We start from the raw sequence: 21,171 nt of genomic DNA, 5'->3' as shown, positions 1-21,171 counted from the left end.
TAAAATGTCTCCTTGATTACAGAGGTGCCAAGTCCACCCATGAAGCTTGGAGTGGCAAATGTTACTAAGGACACGGTCACACTGGCCTGGACCAGACCAGAATATGATGGCGGTAGCCGAGTTAAAGGTTATGTGATTGATGCAGTGGAGAAGGGACAGACCAAATGGGTGAAATGTGCCACCGTGAGAGCCATGACCCACACCATCAAGAACCTGAGGGAGGGTGCTGAGTACTTCTTCCGAGTCCGAGCTGAGAACCATGCTGGACTAAGTGAAGCCAAGGAGATGATTGTTCCTGTTCTTGTCAAAGAAATTCAAGGTACAGTCTTCAAGTTTACTCCTGTGTTATAGTACATAAAGTTAAAATAAAAAAGAAAAAGTGATGTATTCTTTTAGTTTTGAAAAGAAAACAATGCATAAGATCAGAGCATTAGATCTCTTATCCATTATGAACTCTCACTGGTCCGGTTATGGACAAGTTTTTGAATGGTTTTGTACAGAAGGAAGAACATTGTTTCATTGACTTATGTTTGAAAGGGAAATAACTGATGTTTGTGCTTTTCATTATCAACAGAGGCTCCAGAGTTTGACATGGTCAACTACCCCAAGAATACAGTTTACGTCAAAGCAGGAGGTGATTTGACCTTTGAGATCCCCCTGACTGGCAGACCCACACCAAAGGTCACTGTGTCCAAGAACAACGTCGCCATCAAAGGATCCAAGAGGCTGCTCACTGAAGTCACTCCAGACAGCTTACTCATCACATTGACTGAAAGCATTTCTAGCGATGCTGGAAAATATGAATTTACTGCCTCAAATGCAGGAGGAACCACAAAGATTTACATCATCTTTGTGGTGCTGGACAGGCCTGGACCACCTGTGGGTCCGGTGGAGATTGGAGAGGTTGGAGAGACCACAGTGTGTCTGAAATGGGCTCCTCCAGAGTACGATGGTGGCAGTCCTGTCACCAATTATGTGATTCTGAAGCGTGAGACCAGCACTCCCACCTGGTCTGAAGTGTCCACCAATGTAGCCAGGAGCTCCTTCAAGGTGACAAAGCTGACCAAGGGTGAGGAGTATCAGTTCAGAGTGAAGGCTGTGAACCGCTATGGCATGAGTGACCACATCGACAGCAAGCCTGTCATGATCAAGCTTCCTTACAGTAAGTCAGACGACTCTCCCTGTTGGTTTCTTTTTGGTTCTGTTTGTTGAATCTTTCTGATGACGCTGCTGTGTGCTACAGCTACACCCGGACCTCCGTCCACACCATGGGTGGGCTTTGTGTCCAGAGAGACTCTGACCATCTGCTGGAACGAGCCGGTCAATGACGGCGGAAACCCCGTGATTGGATATCACTTGCAGATGAAGGAAAGGAGCAGCATCCTCTGGCAGAAAGTCAACAAAACGGCCATCACTGGAAACCAGTGGCGCGTCACCAACATCTGTCCAGGCCTCATCTACGAATTCAAGGTGGCAGCTGAAAATGCTGCTGGTATTGGAAAACTGAGCAAAACCTCAGAGGAGGTGCTGGCTATTGATGCCTGTGGTGAGTTCTTCATTTCTAAATCTGGTGAAATCTGATCTCTTGAGTAAATCTGGACACTATGGACACATTGTGATGTTCACAGCCATTTAAAAAATGTACAGAGAAACATCACATCAGCTAAAACATTAAAAAAATAATAAATAAGGTAAAGGACAATGTTTTGTACCTGTTAAAAAAAACTGTTGCACATATTGTGCGATTGTTAAAATGAAGTGGATTACATATATTTCTTAAAAACATCAACTTGCCTGTCAATAAATACCAGATGTTCTTGACTGAAGAAAAATAAGAAAATAATGCAGGTACAACAATGAATGTGGTAACATCATAATGCAACTAAAGATAAAATAAAAATTGATTTTTCTTCAGATCTCCATTAAACATAGACAGACAGACAGATATAGGTAGACATATGAATATAAATATCTGATGGTCTGCGAAGTGCCAGTTCACTTACATTGTTGAAAAATTTCAAGTTTTTCTATAATGCTCTGCCTGTGTTTGGAGTTCAGGCTCTTTGGTGGAATTGTTGAAGCTTGTTCTTTAGTTTCCAGTGACCATTTACATCATGACTGTTTACAATGAAATCCTCCCTATTCCGACTTTGCAGAACCTCCAGCTAATGTCAGAATCACAGAGGTCACCAAGAACTCTGTCACACTGGCCTGGCAGCGGCCTCCTTACGACGGTGGCAGTAAGATCACCGGCTACAGTCTGGAGAGAAGAGAAGCAGCTAGCGGCCGATGGGTGAAAGCCAACTTCACAAACATCATTGAGATGGGTTTCACTGTGTCTGGGCTGACTCAGGACGAATCCTATGAGTTCAGAGTATATGCCAAGAATGCTGTGGGCTCGGTCAGCAACCCATCGCTCATTGCTGGTCCGGTCACATGTGTTGACGCCTGTGGTGAGTTCCTGAAAATTGCAGCACGTCCAGGTCTGTGCTTTCTCTCATTACTGCAAGATTTTTCTGAACAATCTCCTGTCTTACAGGCGCCCCAGCTATCGATCTCCCTCCTGAGTACCTGGATGTGGTTCAGTACAAAGCTGGATCTTCAGTCAAACTCAGAGTTGGCATCATTGCAAAGCCTCTCCCAAGCATTGAGTGGCTGAAGAACGGGAAAGAACTGGTACAGACGTCCACCATGTCCATCGAAAGCACCACTGACTCTTCTGCTGTTTTGATCAAAGACACAGCTCGCATGGACACGGGCTCATATGAGATCAAGATCAGGAATGTTCTGGGATCTGCATCGGCTACTATCAGGATTGAAATCCTTGGTATTTACAGAGCATCTTTACTGTCCTTTTTCATTCACACATGTAAATCTACACTCATTTTTAATGCTCTTGCTTGATTTTTAACCCTCTTGCAGACAAACCTGGACCTCCAGCAGGTACCATCAACTTCAACTCGATCACAGCTGACCGGATCATTTTCAGCTGGGAGCCCGTGCCTGAAGCTGACCAGGGTGGCTCCAAAGTCACCCACTACATCGTTGAGAGACGTGAGACCAGTCGAGTGGTCTGGTCTACTGTGTCAGATCGACATGAGCAGACGCACGTCTCCGTCAGCAAGCTGGTCCGTGGAAATGAGTATGTGTTCCGTGTCAGGGGTGTCAACAAGTATGGACTTGGTGAGGCACTGGTTTCTGAGCCTGTCATCGCCAAGAATGCCTTTGGTAGGTTCTGAATTCTTTGGTGGGTATAACGTGTTGATATGCATGTGAGGTTAACTGATGACTATAACTTCAGCATGTATGTGTGTCTGACTGTCCTGTGATGTACAGGTAACCAGTTGAGCTGTACCCTGGCCTTGCATATAGTTAGCTGGGATTAGCTTCAGCAGAATAAAGCAGCATATGAGATGGATGGATGAGCTATAAACAGGAAATCAAAGAGAAAGCTATAACACGCTGTGTGTACTGAAAATATCTCATCTGTTTTCTGAAGTGACTCCGGGCCAACCTCATACTCCTGAGGTAAACATTATCACCAAATCCACCATGGTAGTTGAATGGGACAAACCGGGTGTAGATGGAGGAAGCACCGTGAGCGGCTACTATCTAGAGAGACGGGACAAGAAGAGTTTGCGCTGGATCCGAGTTTACAAAGATCCCGTTGCTGACATCAAACAGACCGTCTACCACCTGAATGAAGGAAACGAATATCAGTATCGTGTTTGTGCCATCAACAAGGCCGGAGAGGGGCCATTCTCTGATGCATCTGACTTCTACAAGGCTGCTGATCCAGTTGGTGAGTCTCTCAAATTTCCCACTGAAAGTAACTGTTCACCATCTAACAATACTCATCTAACCTGCAGATCCACCAGATGAGCCATGCAAGCTGAAGGTGATGGACTCCACAAAGACATCCATCACTTTGGGCTGGTCCAAGCCTGAATGGGATGGCGGTAGTGAGGTCACCAGCTACATGGTGGAGAAGCTTGTTGAGGGAGAAGCAGAATGGGCAATGCTTACCTCCAAGGGAGAGGTCAAGACCACAGAGTTCACAGTGCATGACCTAAAACCAAGCATCAACTATTTCTTCAGAGTCTCTGCAGTCAATTCTGCTGGCCGTGGAGAGCCTCTTGAAATGACCGAACCTGTGCAGGCCAAAGACATCCTGGGTAAACAAAACACTTTTTCCAAAACCAATGAGATGGCTTGTTCAGTGTTGTTTTGATTCTAATCTCTGGTAATTTGTCGTGGTATTCACAGAGGAGGCCCAGATCGACTCTGATGTAGCCATGAGGACCCACTACATCGTGAAGGCTGGCAAAGATGTGGAGTTGTCTGTTCCACTGAAAGGACGACCCGCTCCTACAGCTTCCTGGAGTAAAGGCGAAGAATGCATTGACCGTGACCCGAAATATGAGTTCCACCACTCAGACACAGCCACTGTCCTCGTGATGCGTGAGGTGACAAGGCTGGACACTGGAAAGTACACAGTGAAGATCGAGAATGGTGTGGGAGAGCCGAAGACGCTGACCCTCTCTGTGAAGGTCCAGGACACCCCAGCTATGTGCAGGAACCTGGTCCTGAAGGACGTGACCCGTGGAAAGGTGACCCTCTGCTGGGAGCCTCCACTTCTGGATGGTGGTGCAGAGATCACAAACTACGTCATTGAGAAGAGGGATTCCTCCAAGAGATCGTACTCCTCAGTGACAAGCAAATGCACTGAAACAACCTATACAATTGAAGACCTTTCAGAGAAGACGTCCTATTTCTTCCGCGTGCTAGCAGAAAATGAGAATGGTGTTGGTGATCCATGTGAGACAGTTGATCCTGTGAAAGCCACAGAAACACCAGGACCAGTGAAGGACATCTCAATGAAGGATTCATCTAAGACCTCCGTTACTTTGCAGTGGCTGAAGCCGGACTACGACGGTGGAAGTATCATCTCTGATTATGTAATCGAGAAGAAAGTGAAGGGCGAGGAGTGGTCTTTAGGAGGAACCAGCAAACAGTGTGAGTTTGAAGTGAAGAAACTGAAGGAGCACTCAGATGTGTTCTTCAGAGTTGCTGCTCGGAATGAGAAGGGACAGGGCGAGTTTGTGGAGACTGGGGCCATCAAAGTCATAGACTACATCATCACACCTGAAGCAGACCTCTCTGAGTATCCCAACAACACCTTCAAAACCCGCCTGGGTCACAATGTGCATATTGAGCTGCCATACAAAGGCAAACCCAGACCAGCAGTTCTGTGGCTGAAGGACAGCCTGCCTCTGAAGGAGAGCGACCAAATCCGCTTCAAGACCACAGGAAGCAAAGCAACACTGATGATTAAGAATGTGACAAAGGAGAATGAGGGCAAGTATACCCTGACCCTTGACAACAAGGTCAACAGGAAGTCCTTCCACATCCACATTGTCACACTAGGACCGCCATCGAAGCCTGTTGGACCAATCAACCTGGATGAAGTGAGAGCCGAAAGTATCATGATATCCTGGGAGGAGCCCAATGATGATGGAGGTGGCTACATTACCTGCTACACAGTGGAGAAGCGTGACGCCTCTCAGACTGACTGGAAGATGGCCTGCTCTAGTGTACAGGAAACCCAGTACAAGATCTGCAACTTGATCAAGGGCCACCAGTACCAGTTCAGAGTATGTGCTGAGAACCGGTATGGTGTCAGCGAGCCTCTGCTCTCACAGATGGTGGTTGCTAAGCACCAGTTCAGGCCTCCAGGCCCACCAGGCAAACCTGTTGTGTACAACGTCACCAATGACGGTATGACCATCCAGTGGGAGAAACCCATCTACGATGGTGGCACGCCCATCCAGGGCTACCACGTGGAGAAGAAAGAGAGAAACAGCATTATGTGGCAGAAGGTGAATGCTGTCATCATTAAAGAGACTGACTTTAGGATCCTGGAGCTCATTGAAGGCCTGGAGTACTCCTTCAGGGTCTATGCCCAAAATGACTCTGGGTTCAGTCGAATGAGCGATGAGAGTAAACCCACCATGGCTGTCAGTCCAGTTGGTAAGTCTTTCATCCATGCGTGATATATTAATCTATATGAAATCAAAGCAAACCAGCACCTGTTTTTACAAAATCAGAATGGATGACAATGATCAGAAAATTTTCAGTTATAAAATTGAATCAAACAATATTTTAGATGCAATCTGCTCCTAAACTAGTCTGACACAAGTTCTAATACCACCTGTCTGTTTAATGCTGTACTGAACTGAAAAGGCTGTTCTGTTTGGAAATTGACTGAATTACCTTGTGAAACCAGTTAAATGTAACCAGTCTCTTTAGAAGAACATAGCATATGATAAAAAAAAAAAAATGGATAAAAAATTTGAGCTAAATGGGTCAAATGTGTCTTTCAGATCCTCCCGGTCAGCCTGACTACACTGACGTTACCAGTGACTCCATCACACTGAAATGGGATGCACCTAAACGTGACGGCGGAAGCAAAATAACCAGCTACAACATTGAGAAACGCCAAGGACAGGGTCGCTGGTTCAAGGCCAACCTGACTGACTGCCATGAGTGTCAGTACACTGTCACCGGTCTGGCCACCAACGAACGCTATGAGTTCAGAGTCACTGCCAGGAACGCCATCGGTGTCGTTAGTCCTCCGTCCAACTCTTCTGGCCTGATTGTGGTCAGAAGTGAGAATGGTGAGTAAACAGGTTGTCTGGATCAGTCACAGCACTGTTTACCCTCCCATAGCACAATGTGAACTCATGCCACTCTATCACTTACAGCAACTCCGAACTTGGAGTTTGGCCCCGAGTATTTTGAGGGATTGACTGTTAAAGCCGGAGACAGCATGAGACTGAAGGTGACCGTCACAGGACGCCCGACTCCTAAAGTGGTGTGGTACAGAGATGACGTGGAGGTCACCAGAAAGATGATGGACATCATCACCGTGACTGGATCCAGCACCATCTTTGTCAGGGATGCCGACCGTTCGCATCGCGGTCTCTACACTGTGGAGGCTACCAATGGATCTGGAACTAAGAAGGAGAGCATCTTGGTCCAAGTCCAAGGTATGCAGAATTGTTACTATTTTTTTTTTTATGTTACTCTTGATGGCGGTTTCTCTTGATTAGAGCTGTAAATTGAGGTTGTTTTTTTTCTTTTTCATACAGACACACCTGGAGAGCCCGTTGGTCCAATTACCTTCAGCAACATTTCAGAGGGCAAGTGCACCTTGTCGTGGAATCCACCAGAGAATGACGGCTGCTCCGAGATCACGCATTACATCATCGAGAAGCGTGAGACTGCCAAGATCTCCTGGGCCCTGGTGACCGACGAGTGCACCGAGTGCACCTACAATGCTTCCAAGCTCATCAAAACCAACGAGTACCAGTTCAGGGTCTCTGCTGTCAACAAGTTTGGAGTTAGCAGACCCTTGGAGTCCAGCCCCATCATTGCGCAGATGCAATACAGTAAGTCAGCCACCAGGGGGGAGGGGAAAGGAGGGAGGTGCCTCTTCAAAACAGTCGAAGCTCTATCACAGGTCATAATTTGAAATTCAAGTGCACTATTTATCATTGTGTTCATGACAATAAACATTACCAAACTTCTGGTGAGGAAACAGCCATGAGGGAAAGGAGTCACATTCAAATAATGAGTACAGAGACATATGGGAAAAAAAGCACAAGGACAAGTGTCAGTGAGTTTTAAGTTATAGAGATTTCACACCTGAGTCCGATTATCTGTAATTCAAGTGATTAATGCGGTCAGTTATTGTTTGAAGTTTTTGGACATTATTGATTTTCATGGTTTTTTTCTTGGTAGGTCAAGTTCTTTAAAAAAGGGCTTTGACGCTGAAAGTTCATCTGACACCTGTGGAAATGTCCAGCATTTAGTTATTTAATTCTAAATGAAGTGAAGTAAGAAGTAGGAAAAAAACACAAAGAATTGTTTTGTGACTTTGGAGTGAAGGAGATTTCCGTCACCATATGAGGACTTTTCACTTCAACCTGTGCAGACTTGTTGGACACAGAGATTAAATTTAGATGGTCCTATCGCAGTCATACCTGACTCCATGTAGTCTTTGTAAGTAATAGAATACAATTTGAAAAAACCGCAACTTTTGTCTTGTAAGAAACAAAAAAATTGTCTTTGTGGACCAAAACTGAGAACATAGTTAGCCTATGTTTACTGTACAGACATACATTAAAAGTCCTAATCTATAAATAATTATTTAGATTATTTCATTATCAGGTGTTTAAGAATGAAGGATAATCTAGTTTTAGGGAAAATTGGATTTCCTTAAGTTGTCCTGATCAACAAACACTGTCTCCCTCAGCAACCCCAGAAGCTCCCGGCACTCCCGACGCTACAGAGGTGACCGGCGAGAGCATCACTCTGTCCTGGACTCCTCCGACCTCGGACGGAGGAAACCCCATTCAGTACTACATTGTGGAGAAAAGAGAAAAGAAGACAGTCCGCTTCTACAAGGTGATAACGAAGAAGCCCATTGTGGAGTGCGCCCACAAGGTACTGCACTTGACGGAGGACATGGAGTACGAGTTCCGTGTCATGGCTGTTAACGACGCTGGCGTGGGAACCCCGAGCAACATCTCCATGCCCATCAAAGCTGCTGAGCCCAAGGACATTCCCTGCGCTCCATCTGTGGTGTGCGTGTCCGACTCCACCAACTCATCCATCAGCCTGGAATGGACCAAGCCTGTGGATGACGGCGGCTCTGACATCCTGGGCTACATCGTGGAGGTGGCCAAAGGAGAGGAATGGGAAAGAGTGAATGAGGAACTGGCAGTTGAAACCAGCTACACAGCGACGGGTCTCAAGACTGGAGCCGAGTACAACTTCCGCGTGGCTGCCGTGAACCAAGTGGGCAGAGGCGAGGAAAAAGAGCTCCCTGAACCGGCTCAGGCAGTGGACCGCTTCACACCTCCTCAGGTCGACATTGATGCCACCTTCAAGCAGACACACATTGTCAAGGCCGGAGGCTCAGTTTGCCTGGCCGTCAACTTCAGAGGAAAACCCACTCCCACCGCCACCTGGGTGAAGGAGGAGGGTGAGCTGGGCGTCCTGTCAGAAGTCTCCACTGTGGAGGGTTACAGCTCTCTGAGCATTGAAAACTGCTCCAGGAATGACACAGGAAAATACACTGTGAACCTGGAGAACTCCAGCGGCAGCAAGGCCATCACGTTTGTCGTGAAGGTGATGGACACTCCTGGGCCTCCACAGTCTGTCACCTTCAAGGAGGTGACCAGGGGTTCAGTTACAATCACCTGGGAGCCTCCACTCAATGACGGCGGAGCCCGAATCCACCACTTCATCGTGGAGAGGCGTGAAGCAAGCCGGCGTACTTGGCAGCAGTCTGGTGGGAAATGCACACAGCACATCCTGAAGATCCAGGACCTGCTGGAAGGAGTTCCCTACTTCTTCAGAGTCTCAGCTGAGAACCAGCATGGCGTGGGTGAGGCTTTTGAGCTGACGGAGCCTGTCATTGCCACCGCAGAGCCAGCTACTCCGAAGAGGTTGGATATCTTGGACACAACAGACAGCTCAGTGTCGCTGGGCTGGCTCAAACCAGAGCATGACGGTGGTAGCCGCATCCAGGGTTACCTCATCGAGGCCAGACCAAAGGGTGGAGACAAGTGGGTGGTGGTTGGCAACACAAAGAACCTTACTTATGTCATTGACAAGCTCAACAAGGGTGATGAGTACGACTTCCGCGTGAAGGCTAAGAATGAGTCTGGCTTCAGCCAACCTAAAGAGACTCTGGCTCCTGTCCTGGTCAAAGAGCCTCACATTGAACCTGCAGCCGACCTCAGCGAGATTCCCAACCAGCTCGTTACCTGCAGCTCTGGCAAAACCTTCACCATTGATGTTCCCATTAGTGGCAGACCCGCTCCAAAGATCAGCTGGAAGCTGGAGGAGATGAGGCTGAAGAACACAGACCGAGTCTCAATCAAATCCACCAAGGACAGAACCAGCATCTCAGTCAAAGAAGCCATGAGAGGAGATGGAGGCAAATACTACCTGACCCTGGAGAACGTGGCAGGAACCAAGACATTCATCGTCGAAGTCAATGTCACAGGCAGACCCAGTCCCCCAGAGGGACCCATCGAGATCTCTGCCATCACCTCAGAGTCCTGTGTGGTGAACTGGAACCCGCCCGAGGATGACGGAGGCACCGATATCACAAACTACATTGTGGAGAAACGCGAGTCTGGCTCCACGGCCTGGCAGCTCATCAACTCCAGTGTGAAACGCACCTCACTGCATGTGGGTCACCTGACCAAATACATGCAATACACCTTCAGGGTATCGGCAGAGAACCGGTTCGGCGTCAGCAAGCCCACTGAGTCTGAGACAATTGTCGCAGAGCATCCATACAGTAAGTTCTGCTTCCCTATGTCAGTTTACTAATATCAGAGCAACAGGATAGAATTAATGAGTACATTTTTTGAAGTAATAAAAACTGAAAGCACAGCAGTGTTGCCACATATGAAATAGCATCATACACAAACTTTGTCTGCATGTATGAAAATGTTTACGTGAAAGCATCTTATTTGAATTCCAGCACCTCCAGGCCCACCCACCAGACCCTCGGTATTCAACGTCACAGCCAGCAGCATGAGTCTGAAGTGGGAGGAGCCATACCATGATGGAGGAAGCAAGGTGACAGGCTACTGGATCGAGAAGAAGGAGAGAAACAATATCTTGTGGGTGAGAGAAAACAAGATCCCCTGCTTCGAGTGTTACTGTGCGGTGGAAGGTCTCGTGGAAGGTCTGGAGTACCAGTTCAGGGTATACGCCATGAACAGCGCCGGGCTGAGCAAAGCCAGCGAGGCCTCGAAGGGAGCTGTGGCTCAGAACCCTGTCGGTCAGTCTCGTCACAGCTTCACAACTTTTACCTCAAACTCTGATGTGAATGTGTCTGACAAAATGTGATCTGATGTTTAGATCCACCGAGCAAACCTGAAGTCACAAATGTGACCAGGACCACCGTCTCCCTCAAATGGTCGGCTCCTCTGAATGATGGCGGAAGTCCCATTGTGGGCTACATCATCGAGCGTAAGCCGTACACAGTGACTGGAGAGGGACGCTGGCTCAAGTGCAACTACACCAACGTGACCGACCAGTTCTACACCGTCACCGCGCTGGGAGAGGGCGAGCCCTACGAGTTCAGGGTCATTGCTAAAAATGCCAATCAGGTCTACAGCAGACCGTCTGAGTCCACCGGCTCCGTGCAATGCAAGACTGACTTCGGTAAGACTTGTGACGTATTTATTATCAAATTCACGAAGATTCAAGATCCACACTTTGTTCTAATGATGTTCTGGAAACTCTAAAATCATTTATGGGCCTGGTGTCACCTCTCAGAGTGTTTTCAGCTCATTTTCAAGTCTTCATCATCATTATTTTATTCAAGTCAGTTGTAAAGTGCAGTTTCACATGCAGGAAAGACAAAGAGCGATTGATCAAACCTCATAGATGGAGCAGTTTTTGCAGTTGCTGGTGTTCTTTATCACTTTTACGATATGTGACAATGAGATTATTGTTCTTTATTAGCATTAGAATGTATTGATTTTGTTTTTTTGCATCCACACAACAGAGCCTCCCAAGGCCCAGCTCGACAGCAAACTGCTGTCTGAGACCGTGTCGATCCGAGCTGGTTCAGACTTGGTTCTGGATGCTGCGGTGGGAGGTCGCCCTGATCCCAAGGCTTTCTGGTCTAAAGGCAATAGAGAACTCGAACTGTGTGAGAAGTATCACTTGCAGTACACTCCGACTAAGGCCATGGCCATCATAAAGTTCTGCGACCGAGACGACACCGGGAAATACATCCTCACCGTCAGAAACGTCAGTGGTACCAAAACCGCAGAGGTCAATGTCAAGGTGCTTGGTAAGTGACCCTCCCATTGCATGTCTGATAGACATTTGAGATGGTCATCTGAGGTGGTACCCAGACTACATTTGTTTTTGTTTTTTTTTTTTGCAGACACACCTGGAGTGTGTGAAGGCAACATTGAGATCAGTAAGATCACAGAGGAGTCATGCACTCTGAGCTGGAAGCCACCCCTCGAGGATGGAGGCGACGCCATCAGTCACTACATTGTGGAGCGGCGTGACACCAACAGACTCAACTGGGTCATCATGAACGACGAGTGCAAAGAGCTGACCTGTAACATCACCAATCTGTTCAAGAACACCGAGTACCTGTTCAGAGTGCGCGGTGTCAACAAGTACGGACCCGGAGTGTACCTGCAGTCGGAGCCCATGGTCGCCAGGAACACCTTCAGTAAGTGCCACCTCCACAACACTATCCAAAATCAGATAACGGTTTGGCCTGAGACTTCTACAGTACCTCTTCCTGACTGTGATCTGTCTTTCTTCTTGCTCCTCCAGCTGTCCCGTCTCCTCCTGGATCTCCAGAGATCCTGGCATCAGGAAAGGACTTTGCCACCATTGAATGGATGAAGCCGGAGAGTGACGGCGGCAGCCCACTGATTCATTACCTGGTGGAGAGACACGAGAGGAAGAGTGCCCGCTGGGTGAAAGTGAACAGGGACGGCGCTCACCTGGACACCACCCTGAAGGTGACTGGTCTGACCGAAGGCAACATCTACCAGTTCAGAGTGACCGCCATCAACAAGGCTGGAGAGAGTGAGCCCAGCGAGGTGTCCTTGTATGTGGTCTGCAGAGTACCCACATGTGAGTCCAAACTACACGCAACTGACAGCAGAAAAAACCTCAGCACATGCTCATTCATCACACCTCTGACCTTGTTCCTCATATTCCTCAGGCACACCTGCTCCTCCTTCCATTCCTCGCATCACGGACACCCACGCCGACAGCATCAGCCTGGCCTGGTCTCGGCCGGTGGACGATGGAGGAGCTGACGTGATGGGCTACATCCTGGAGATGCAGGAGGCTGGTGCTGAGGAGTGGACCAAAGCCCACGAGAAGACACTGCGCTCCACAGAGTTTGTGGTGACCAATCTTGCTGCTGGCAAGAAATACTGCTTCAGAGTGGCCGGCATCAACATTAATGGTACCGGAGACTTCAGTGAACCATGTGCAGAAACGGAACCAACAGAGAGGCTTGGTAAGAAAAAAAAATAATCAGTTGATCAGTTGATTCTGTCACATTGACTTGAATAAAGCTGTAATGTAGTTTTTTATCATTTGATTAATGATTTTAGGTCTAATAAGATGATGTTTGAGTTCTGTTAAACACTATAATGTCTTTGTCCTGTCACGCAGAAACTCCCGACTTTGAGCTCCATGATGACCTGAAGAAGACCATCTGCCTGCGTGCTGGTGGCTCCCTCCGTCTCTTCGTCAGCGTCTCTGGTCGTCCGGCACCCACCATCACCTGGACTAAACCTGGAGTAGATCTCCAGAGTCGAGGATTCATCGAGGTCACCAACACATCCACCACACTGATCATTGACAAGGTGCACCGCTACGATGCCGGAAAATACACCCTGGTGGCAGAGAATTCTGCAGGCAAACAGGAAGTCAGCATCCTCGTCAAAGTCTATGGTGAGCTGACAAAAAGTGATTTGAACAAACACGAACGCATTTCCTGAAAACTGTACCTGACTATCAGCCATGTTTCCTGCTCAGATACTCCTGGGCCAACCGGACCAATCAAGATCAAAGAGCTGACCAAGGAGTATGCCATCATCTCCTGGGACGCTCCGACTGTGGACGGCGGTGCCCCAGTCAACAACTACATCATCGAGAGGCGCGAGGCGTCCATGAGAGCGTACAAGACCGTCACTTCCAAGTGCAGCAAGACCTCCTACAAGATTGATGGTCTAATGGAGGGCATGCTCTACTACTTCCGTGTTCTCCCAGAGAACATTTATGGTGTTGGCGAGGCCTGCGAGACCCCTGATGTCATTCAGGTGTGTGAGGTACCTCTGCCACCACACAAGTTTGAAGTGGTCGATGTCACGAAGACCACTGTGGTCCTGGGATGGGAGAAACCGGAACATGACGGTGGAAGCCGACTGACCGGCTACGTCATTGAAGCCTGCAAGTTTGGCACTGACAAGTGGATGAAGGTGGCCACGGTGAAGATGACTGACTTTGAGTACACTGTGGAGAAGCTGAACGAGAACGAGCAGTATCTGTTCAGAGTCAAAGCCGTCAACAGCCGAGGAGCCAGTGAGCCCAAAGAGCTGGTGGCAGCCGTCACTGTGAAGGAACAGAGAGGTAACTCAGGAAGACGCTTGTAATGATAGCAGACATCCACAGATACTCTTGATGAGGTCATGGCAACATGCAACACACAAATAACCTGTTTTAAAAACACACCAACTATACTACTTCTACCTTCCAATTATTTGTAAAATGAAATTCTCAGTACCATCCCTTACATACAGTAATATCAAAAAACAGATTCTCAGCAGATGTTTAGTTATTCTGAATATTAATACAACATAATAACATAATTATAAAAATTATAATTAGTGTTTGAAGTTTGAAAAAGAAAGAGTGATCAGCTTTTGTCTCACCTGTGATTTTTGCAGTCATGCCTGCAGTGGACTTCTCCAGTATTCCTCAGAAGTTGGTGAACGTCCTTGCCGGGAAAACTCTGGAGCTGGACCTGCCCATCATTGGCAGACCTCCTCCCGTCTGTTCCTGGTACTTTGCTGACAACAAGATGAAAGTCAGCGACCGTGTCAAGATCAAAAGCACCGGCAAGTTCTCCCAGCTGAGTGTGTCCAACACCACCATCGATGACACTGGCGACTACACGCTGGAGGTCAAGAATGTTGTTGGAGTCACCACAGAGATCATCAAAGTTATTGTGCTCTGTAAGTCCTGCAGGTCTTCTCTAATCTCCATTTAAGAGCACAATATTACTAAGCAGTAATTACTTTGGTATTAACTTTTTTTTTCTCTTGTTACATTTGACCAGCTAAACCCGACGAGCCAAAGGGACCACTCCGGTTCGATGAAATTGATGCTACAACAGTCACGTGCAGCTGGGATCCTCCGGTTAGAGACGGCGGCGCCCCCATCAGTGGTTATGTGGTGGAGCAGCGCGACGCCCACAGACCTGGGTGGGTGCCTGTCAGCGACTCCGTCAGCCGGCCAACCTTCAAGTTTGAGAACTTGATTGAGGGAGATGAGTACGTCTTCCGAGCCGCAGCCATCAATCGTTATGGCACCGGAGAGTTCCTCCAATCTGAAATTGTCACCTGCAAGAGCCTGAAGAGTAAGACTTTGTTTGAACAAATACCCATTAGATTTTGTTTCTCGGGTAGAAAAGAACAGAGCATTAACATGCTTCTTCTCCCACCACAGACGTCCCCGGACCTCCTGGCCGTCCAATAACCTTTGACGTGTCTCGAGATGGTATGACAGTTGCCTGGGAACAACCAGACGAAGATGGTGGACTCGAAGTTTCTGGATATATTGTTGAGCGTAAAGAGGTGAGGTCTGATCGGTGGGTGCGCGCCAACAAGAACCCCATCACCATGACCAGGTACAGGTCCACTGAGCTGATAGAGGGCCTGGAGTACGAACACCGAATCACTGCCATCAATGCACGAGGCCTGAGCAAGCCTAGCCTTCCATCCAAACCAGCAGTGGCAACAGATCCCATCGGTAAGAGAGCCAGCTGATAGGCCAGGAACAGGAAATTAAAGAGTAACAGGATGCAGCTGACATCCTGAAATGCTCCTCCTCCTCAGATCCACCAGGCTGTCCTCAGAACCCAAGGATCACCGACACCACAAAGACCTCCGTGTCCCTGGCCTGGAGTCCTCCGGATGAAGAGGGCGATGCTCGAGTGGACGGATACCTGATCGAGATGCAGAAGGCGGGTACCATGGCCTGGATCAAGTGCAACACCACACCATCTCTGATCTGCGAGTACACGCTGACCAACATGCCTCAAGGGGAGGAGTTCAAATTCCGCATCATGGCCTGCAACGCTGGTGGCTCTGGAGAGCCGGCAGAAGTGCCAGGAACCGTTATTGTCACTGAGATGCTTGGTGAGTGTGCAAGATCTTCTGGGTGTTTGATTGGTGCAGCTCAGACAGAGGGAATAGCACCTTTAAGGCAGAAGAGAAGATTCCACTTTACATCAGGGTTCCTCTTTGTGCAGTAGGTCTGCCATGTCATACGGGAGATGGTTGAGGAAGGGCAACGACAACTTTTCCAACAGTTTTTCATCGACTTGTAATGTGGAGTTCTTACTCCTTTTGCAGAGCCATGAAGATTTCTCAGTGTCAGTAGTTGATGGACAGTTGTCTGAATTCAACTCATTGGAAAATTGAAAATTTATTGTAAAGATATTGCTGGATATTTGTCAGAGACATTTCCTCACTGGATGGTTTGCCTGGTTAAAAACACACAACCCAGGATTTGTTTGAATACTCATGTCATGAATTACATTGATTTCTTCTGAAGCATAAGAGAACCCTCGTTTTTTGAACACAGGGGAGAAACCCAAGAATAGGAAGTATTAGTGGTCTGGGAGTACACTGCAACCTTTAAAGGGTGCTGTACATGACAAAAGTCAGAATGTCTTGATGCACAAAAACACCTTTCTTCCTGCTAATCCAGCCCAGGACCATACCTCTTTTACAAAAACAGCCCCCAGTTGTCTTGTAAACCAAAAACTCCTTCATGAAAGACCAGGGCAGCAGCATTTAATGGAAGTGGGACCATTTGCTTATTGAAAGTAAAGCGTGTGAGGTTCCTGGCTGGATTCTAGAATAAAAAAAGACTAATTGAAAAGTTAGAAAGTTTAAATGGGTTGTTTCAATTAGAAGAAATGTTGGCATGCATAATCCCTCCTACTCCAGGTTATCTATTAACCTTGCAGTCGATTAAAAAAAGTCTATGGATTCTAAAAGACATTAACAATAATGTCTTATAATGTGAAAATAATAGGAAATCCAATATTCAACCTTAAATTCCAACTTAGCATGAAATACTTAACATAATTTGAGTCATTTGTAATGGTTTGACAAGCTGCTTGAGCTGCGTGCTCTGTAACGTGTTACTTATTTTTCTGTTCAGATTTTTGTGAAATGAACTTCAATAACTTTGTGACAATCACTGCTCTCCAGAATCTCCGGACTATGACCTGGAGCTGAAATACAAAGACTTGTACGTGGTCCGCCATGGAGGAGTGGTTCGACTGTCTGTGCCCATCAAGGGTAAACCTCAACCCAGTTGCAAGTGGTCAAAAGACAGTGGAGATGTCTCCACAAAGGCCATGATTGCCTCCACTGAGGATGCCAGCGAGCTGGTAATCAAGGGAGCTGAGAGGGGTGACTCTGGCGTGTACGAGCTCTTGCTGGAGAATAAGGTCGGCAAGAAGAAGGCCCAAATCAAGGTGAAGGTCATTGGCCGCCCAAGTGCCCCAGAGGGACCGATAGTCTTTGAAGAGATCCAGGCAAACTCTGTTAAGCTGTCCTGGAAGGCTCCAACAGATGACGGTGGCTCTGAGATCCTTGGTTACATTGTGGAAAGACGGGAGGTAACCAGGAACGCCTGGTACACGGTCGACTCCCGAGTGACTGAGACTCAGCTGATGGTGAAGGGCCTGAAGGAAGGAACAGAATACCACTTCAAGATCACAGCTGAAAACACTTTTGGTATTAGTGCATCTCTGAAGTCTGAACAGCCAGTGATGCCCAAGACGCCACTCTGTAAGTACCCAATCTACAAGATATTAGTTATAGTTCAATAATTTAAGATTGCTGAGAATGGTCTGTTCTTCGATCCAGGTCCACCTGAGCCATCAAGCACCCCACCAGAGATCATGGATGTCACCAAGAGCTCCGTGGCCCTGGCCTGGTCCAGACCAAAGGACGATGGTGGCTCTGCCATTACTGGCTACTTTGTTGAATACAAGATAGTGTCTGCTGAGACCTGGTCACGCCATGGAACCAAGATCACATCCACAATGTTCACTCTACCGGCACTCACTCCTGATACAGAATATCAATTCCGTATTGTGGCTGTAAATGACATCGGTGAGAGTGAGGCTGGACCTAGTTCTGAGCCCGTCACATGCAAAGATCCATTTGGTGAGTTTGCACAGAGATCAGACATTTTCTCTAAATACCATCCCCATTTCATCCAATACTGCATTGCTTATGTCACTTGGTTGGTCGGCTCTTCCAGAGCATTCCTCCTGAGTCAGAACATGGCACATGTCTTTTTCTGTAGTAGCTGACAAAACGCCTGCTGATTGGAAACACTCGTTTTCTGTTTCTGTCATTCCAGACAAGCCCAGTCAACCAGGTGAGATTGACACGGTGAATGTGAGCAACAACTTCATCACCATCCGCTGGCAGCCTCCAGAATGCGACGGTGGAAAGGAGGTCCTGGGCTACTGGGTGGAATACCGCAAGTCTATCGAGAGTAGCTGGAAAAAATGCAACAAGCAGAGGCTAAAGGACAAGGAATTCACCATGCCAGGACTGGCCGAGGCAACCGAGTACGAGTTCAGAGTCTTTGCTGAAAATGAGACTGGCATGAGCCGACCACGCAGGACCGCTACCTGCATTAAGACCAAACTGAGTGGTGAGTACACCACAAAGTATGATGTCCAAAATGTACTTCGTCTTTCTGTCTTTTTTTTTTTTTTAAGCTCATTCTTTGTCTTTCTTGGCTGCAGTTGAAGCTAAGCCAAGCCTGAGGAAAGAGATGGATGAAGTCACCTGTAAGCTGGGCCAGCCCGCCGTCATGAAGTGCCAGATGATCGGCAGGCCCGTGCCTGAAATCAAGTGGTATCATGCCGGCAAGGAGGTCGTCGAGTCTCGCAAGTTTGAGATGAGCTCTGATGGGCGAAACCACTCCCTGTCCATCATGACTGACCAGCAGGAGGATGAGGGAGAGTATACCTGCAAAGCCATCAATGATGCCGGAGAGGCTGAGACCACTGGTGTTCTGGTGTTGGAGGCAGCGCCATCCTTCCACCCCGACTATCAGCTGAAGGAAACATACTATGCTGGCCTGGGAACCACCCTGCGCATTCATGCCGTCTACATAGGTCGTCCAGAGCCGAAGATCATGTGGTTGCATGGTGCGAAGACCCTGGAGAACAGCGAGGACATCAGCATCGAGACCACAGAGCACTACACACACCTGGTCATCAAGAACGTACAGCGTAGAGTCCATGGAGGCAAATACAGGATCCGTCTCCACAACCACTTTGGAAGAGCGGACACTGCCTTCAATGTTGAGATCTACGGTACGCTCACACAATTACAATTTGTTTTTTAACGAAAACCCTCCATAACACTATTGTTTTGTTTTAAACCCCTCACAACTGTCCAATCATTGCTGCCAGAATTCAGAATGTATACCTATCCTCACCAGAACTCTAACACCATTTATGATGTTTATAATGTAGAAGATTGAAAAGCAGAGAAATGGAGCTTTGCTTTGTCTTTATCTCACTGTAATGGCAGTAGACACATCCAGTCACAGACAAAATTTAGATGTGTGCTACACATTCTCAATATGAGTACTATCACGATAGCACAGTGAAATTAAATGCTGGAGCAGAGCATTGCAAACTTCAAACAAGTTTTTTCTTCTTTTTCCAACAATAAAAGCACAATAACTATCAGCACCCATGCACCAACCTGTGGGAGTTTCTTGTTTCATACTCAAGTGGGGCTTTTTGTTGGAGATGAAGCTTCATCTGTAAGAGTTAGCATTCCTGTGAAAGTCAATATGTTAGCTATCTCATACTGTTGTACTACATTTATCTTGGAAAAAAAGGAACAGAATCGCTTATTTAGCTGTGGTACAGACAATTTAAATGAATATGATCATAACTACCGTGTACCTCACTATAATGAGGTAATGAAACGTGGTTGTGACATGTTGGCATTTATTTTTTACCTCTGGCCTTGAACTAAACCAACCATAGCACACACACATTCAGAGTCACTTCCTCAAGCATTTTCCCATATTGCAAAAAGGGTTCAACCTAAAGATGCCTACTATCTCTATTTCCCAGACAAACCCGACACGCCTCAGGGTCCGATCGTGCTGGAGGCCCTCCTGAAGAATTCTGTCATCATCAGCTGGAAACCACCAAAGGACGACGGCGGTTGCATGATCACCAACTACATCGTAGAGAAGCGTGAAGATAAGGAGGGAACAGAGTGGGAGCTGGTGTCATCGTCCATCAATAGCACTTCCTGCCGCGTGCCCAACCTTATTGATAGCGCTGGATACTTCTTCCGCGTGTATGCCCAGAATCGCTACGGCAACAGTGAGCCTCTGGAGCTCACCTCACCCATCCTCATTAAGAGCCAACTGGGTGAGTTGAGCACGAACAAGATGCAGAGCTTCAGTATCAAAACATTTTGCTTTTAACTTCAAGGAACACAAAACATTTAGATTACAGGCCAATTTTCTATGAATGACTCATATTTCTGTAATTTTGTGAGTTGTATCTCCGGGTATCTAAAAGCATGCATTACAGTGACTGACCGTGCTTTCTTCTCAAACTGTCACAGAGAGACCATCGCCTCCTCTGTCACCTGTTGTCTCTGGAATCACCAAAGATTCCTGCGTGGTTTCCTGGAAGCCACCGCTCAGCGACGGTGGATCCAAGATCAAGAGCTACAGCCTGGAGGAGAAGCACAAGAAGGACAAGAAGGAATGGACCGAATGGACACCAGTGACCACAGATGAGATCAAGCAGACTGTCTTCTCTGTCAAGCGTCTGACTGAAGGAGTGGACTACATCTTCCGCGTGAAGTGTGAGAACCTTGGAGGACAGAGTGACTACAGCGAGGAGACCGCTCCCATTGTTCCTGCCACTGCCGTTGATGTCCGCGCACCTGCCTTCAAGGAAGAGCTGAGGAACATGAGCGTCAAGTACAAGAGCAATGCAACGCTGGTGTGCAAGATCATCGGTCAGCCAAAGCCTGTGATTAAGTGGTTCAGACGAGGAAAGGAGATCCACTCTGATGGAAAGAAGATCAAGATCCAGGAGTTCAAAGGAGGTTACCATCAGCTTGTCATCTTCGAGGCCGATGAGGAGGACTCCACCGTTTACCAGATCAGAGCCACTAACCAAGGAGGCTCCATCTGTGCTACTATCTCTCTGGATGTTGAAGGTAAGCTCACTTACACTCAATTTTTTAGACTTTTCAGAGTGATTTTTGTATAATTTAGATTAAT

At 47.4% G+C, this 21,171-nt stretch overlaps 1 protein-coding gene across 1 annotated transcript in view; it reads left to right on the top strand.

Moving 5' to 3' along the window:
• The window catches only part of LOC115403321 (titin-like), a 164,738-nt gene that overhangs the window by 135,785 nt on the left and 7,782 nt on the right, over window positions 1-21,171 (top strand). Inside the window, 31 exon segments of the mRNA XM_030112182.1 lie at window positions 23-319; window positions 575-1,162; window positions 1,244-1,546; window positions 2,157-2,453; window positions 2,540-2,827; window positions 2,923-3,228; window positions 3,500-3,802; window positions 3,870-4,175; window positions 4,267-6,030; window positions 6,384-6,677; window positions 6,765-7,049; window positions 7,152-7,451; window positions 8,318-10,378; window positions 10,565-10,867; window positions 10,948-11,253; window positions 11,600-11,890; window positions 11,987-12,286; window positions 12,394-12,699; window positions 12,791-13,093; window positions 13,252-13,533; window positions 13,618-14,211; window positions 14,529-14,816; window positions 14,921-15,220; window positions 15,310-15,612; window positions 15,699-16,001; window positions 17,085-17,669; window positions 17,748-18,050; window positions 18,250-18,549; window positions 18,644-19,219; window positions 19,997-20,302; window positions 20,502-21,107. Of these exon segments, the coding sequence (XP_029968042.1) occupies window positions 23-319; window positions 575-1,162; window positions 1,244-1,546; window positions 2,157-2,453; window positions 2,540-2,827; window positions 2,923-3,228; window positions 3,500-3,802; window positions 3,870-4,175; window positions 4,267-6,030; window positions 6,384-6,677; window positions 6,765-7,049; window positions 7,152-7,451; window positions 8,318-10,378; window positions 10,565-10,867; window positions 10,948-11,253; window positions 11,600-11,890; window positions 11,987-12,286; window positions 12,394-12,699; window positions 12,791-13,093; window positions 13,252-13,533; window positions 13,618-14,211; window positions 14,529-14,816; window positions 14,921-15,220; window positions 15,310-15,612; window positions 15,699-16,001; window positions 17,085-17,669; window positions 17,748-18,050; window positions 18,250-18,549; window positions 18,644-19,219; window positions 19,997-20,302; window positions 20,502-21,107 (13,947 nt within the window).

This window comes from Salarias fasciatus, chromosome 16 (genome assembly GCF_902148845.1).
Source record: "Salarias fasciatus chromosome 16, fSalaFa1.1, whole genome shotgun sequence".
Lineage (NCBI taxonomy): Eukaryota > Metazoa > Chordata > Actinopteri > Blenniiformes > Blenniidae > Salarias > Salarias fasciatus.
Note: the sequence above shows the minus strand (reverse complement) of the source record. Positions and strands in the feature narration are given on the sequence as shown.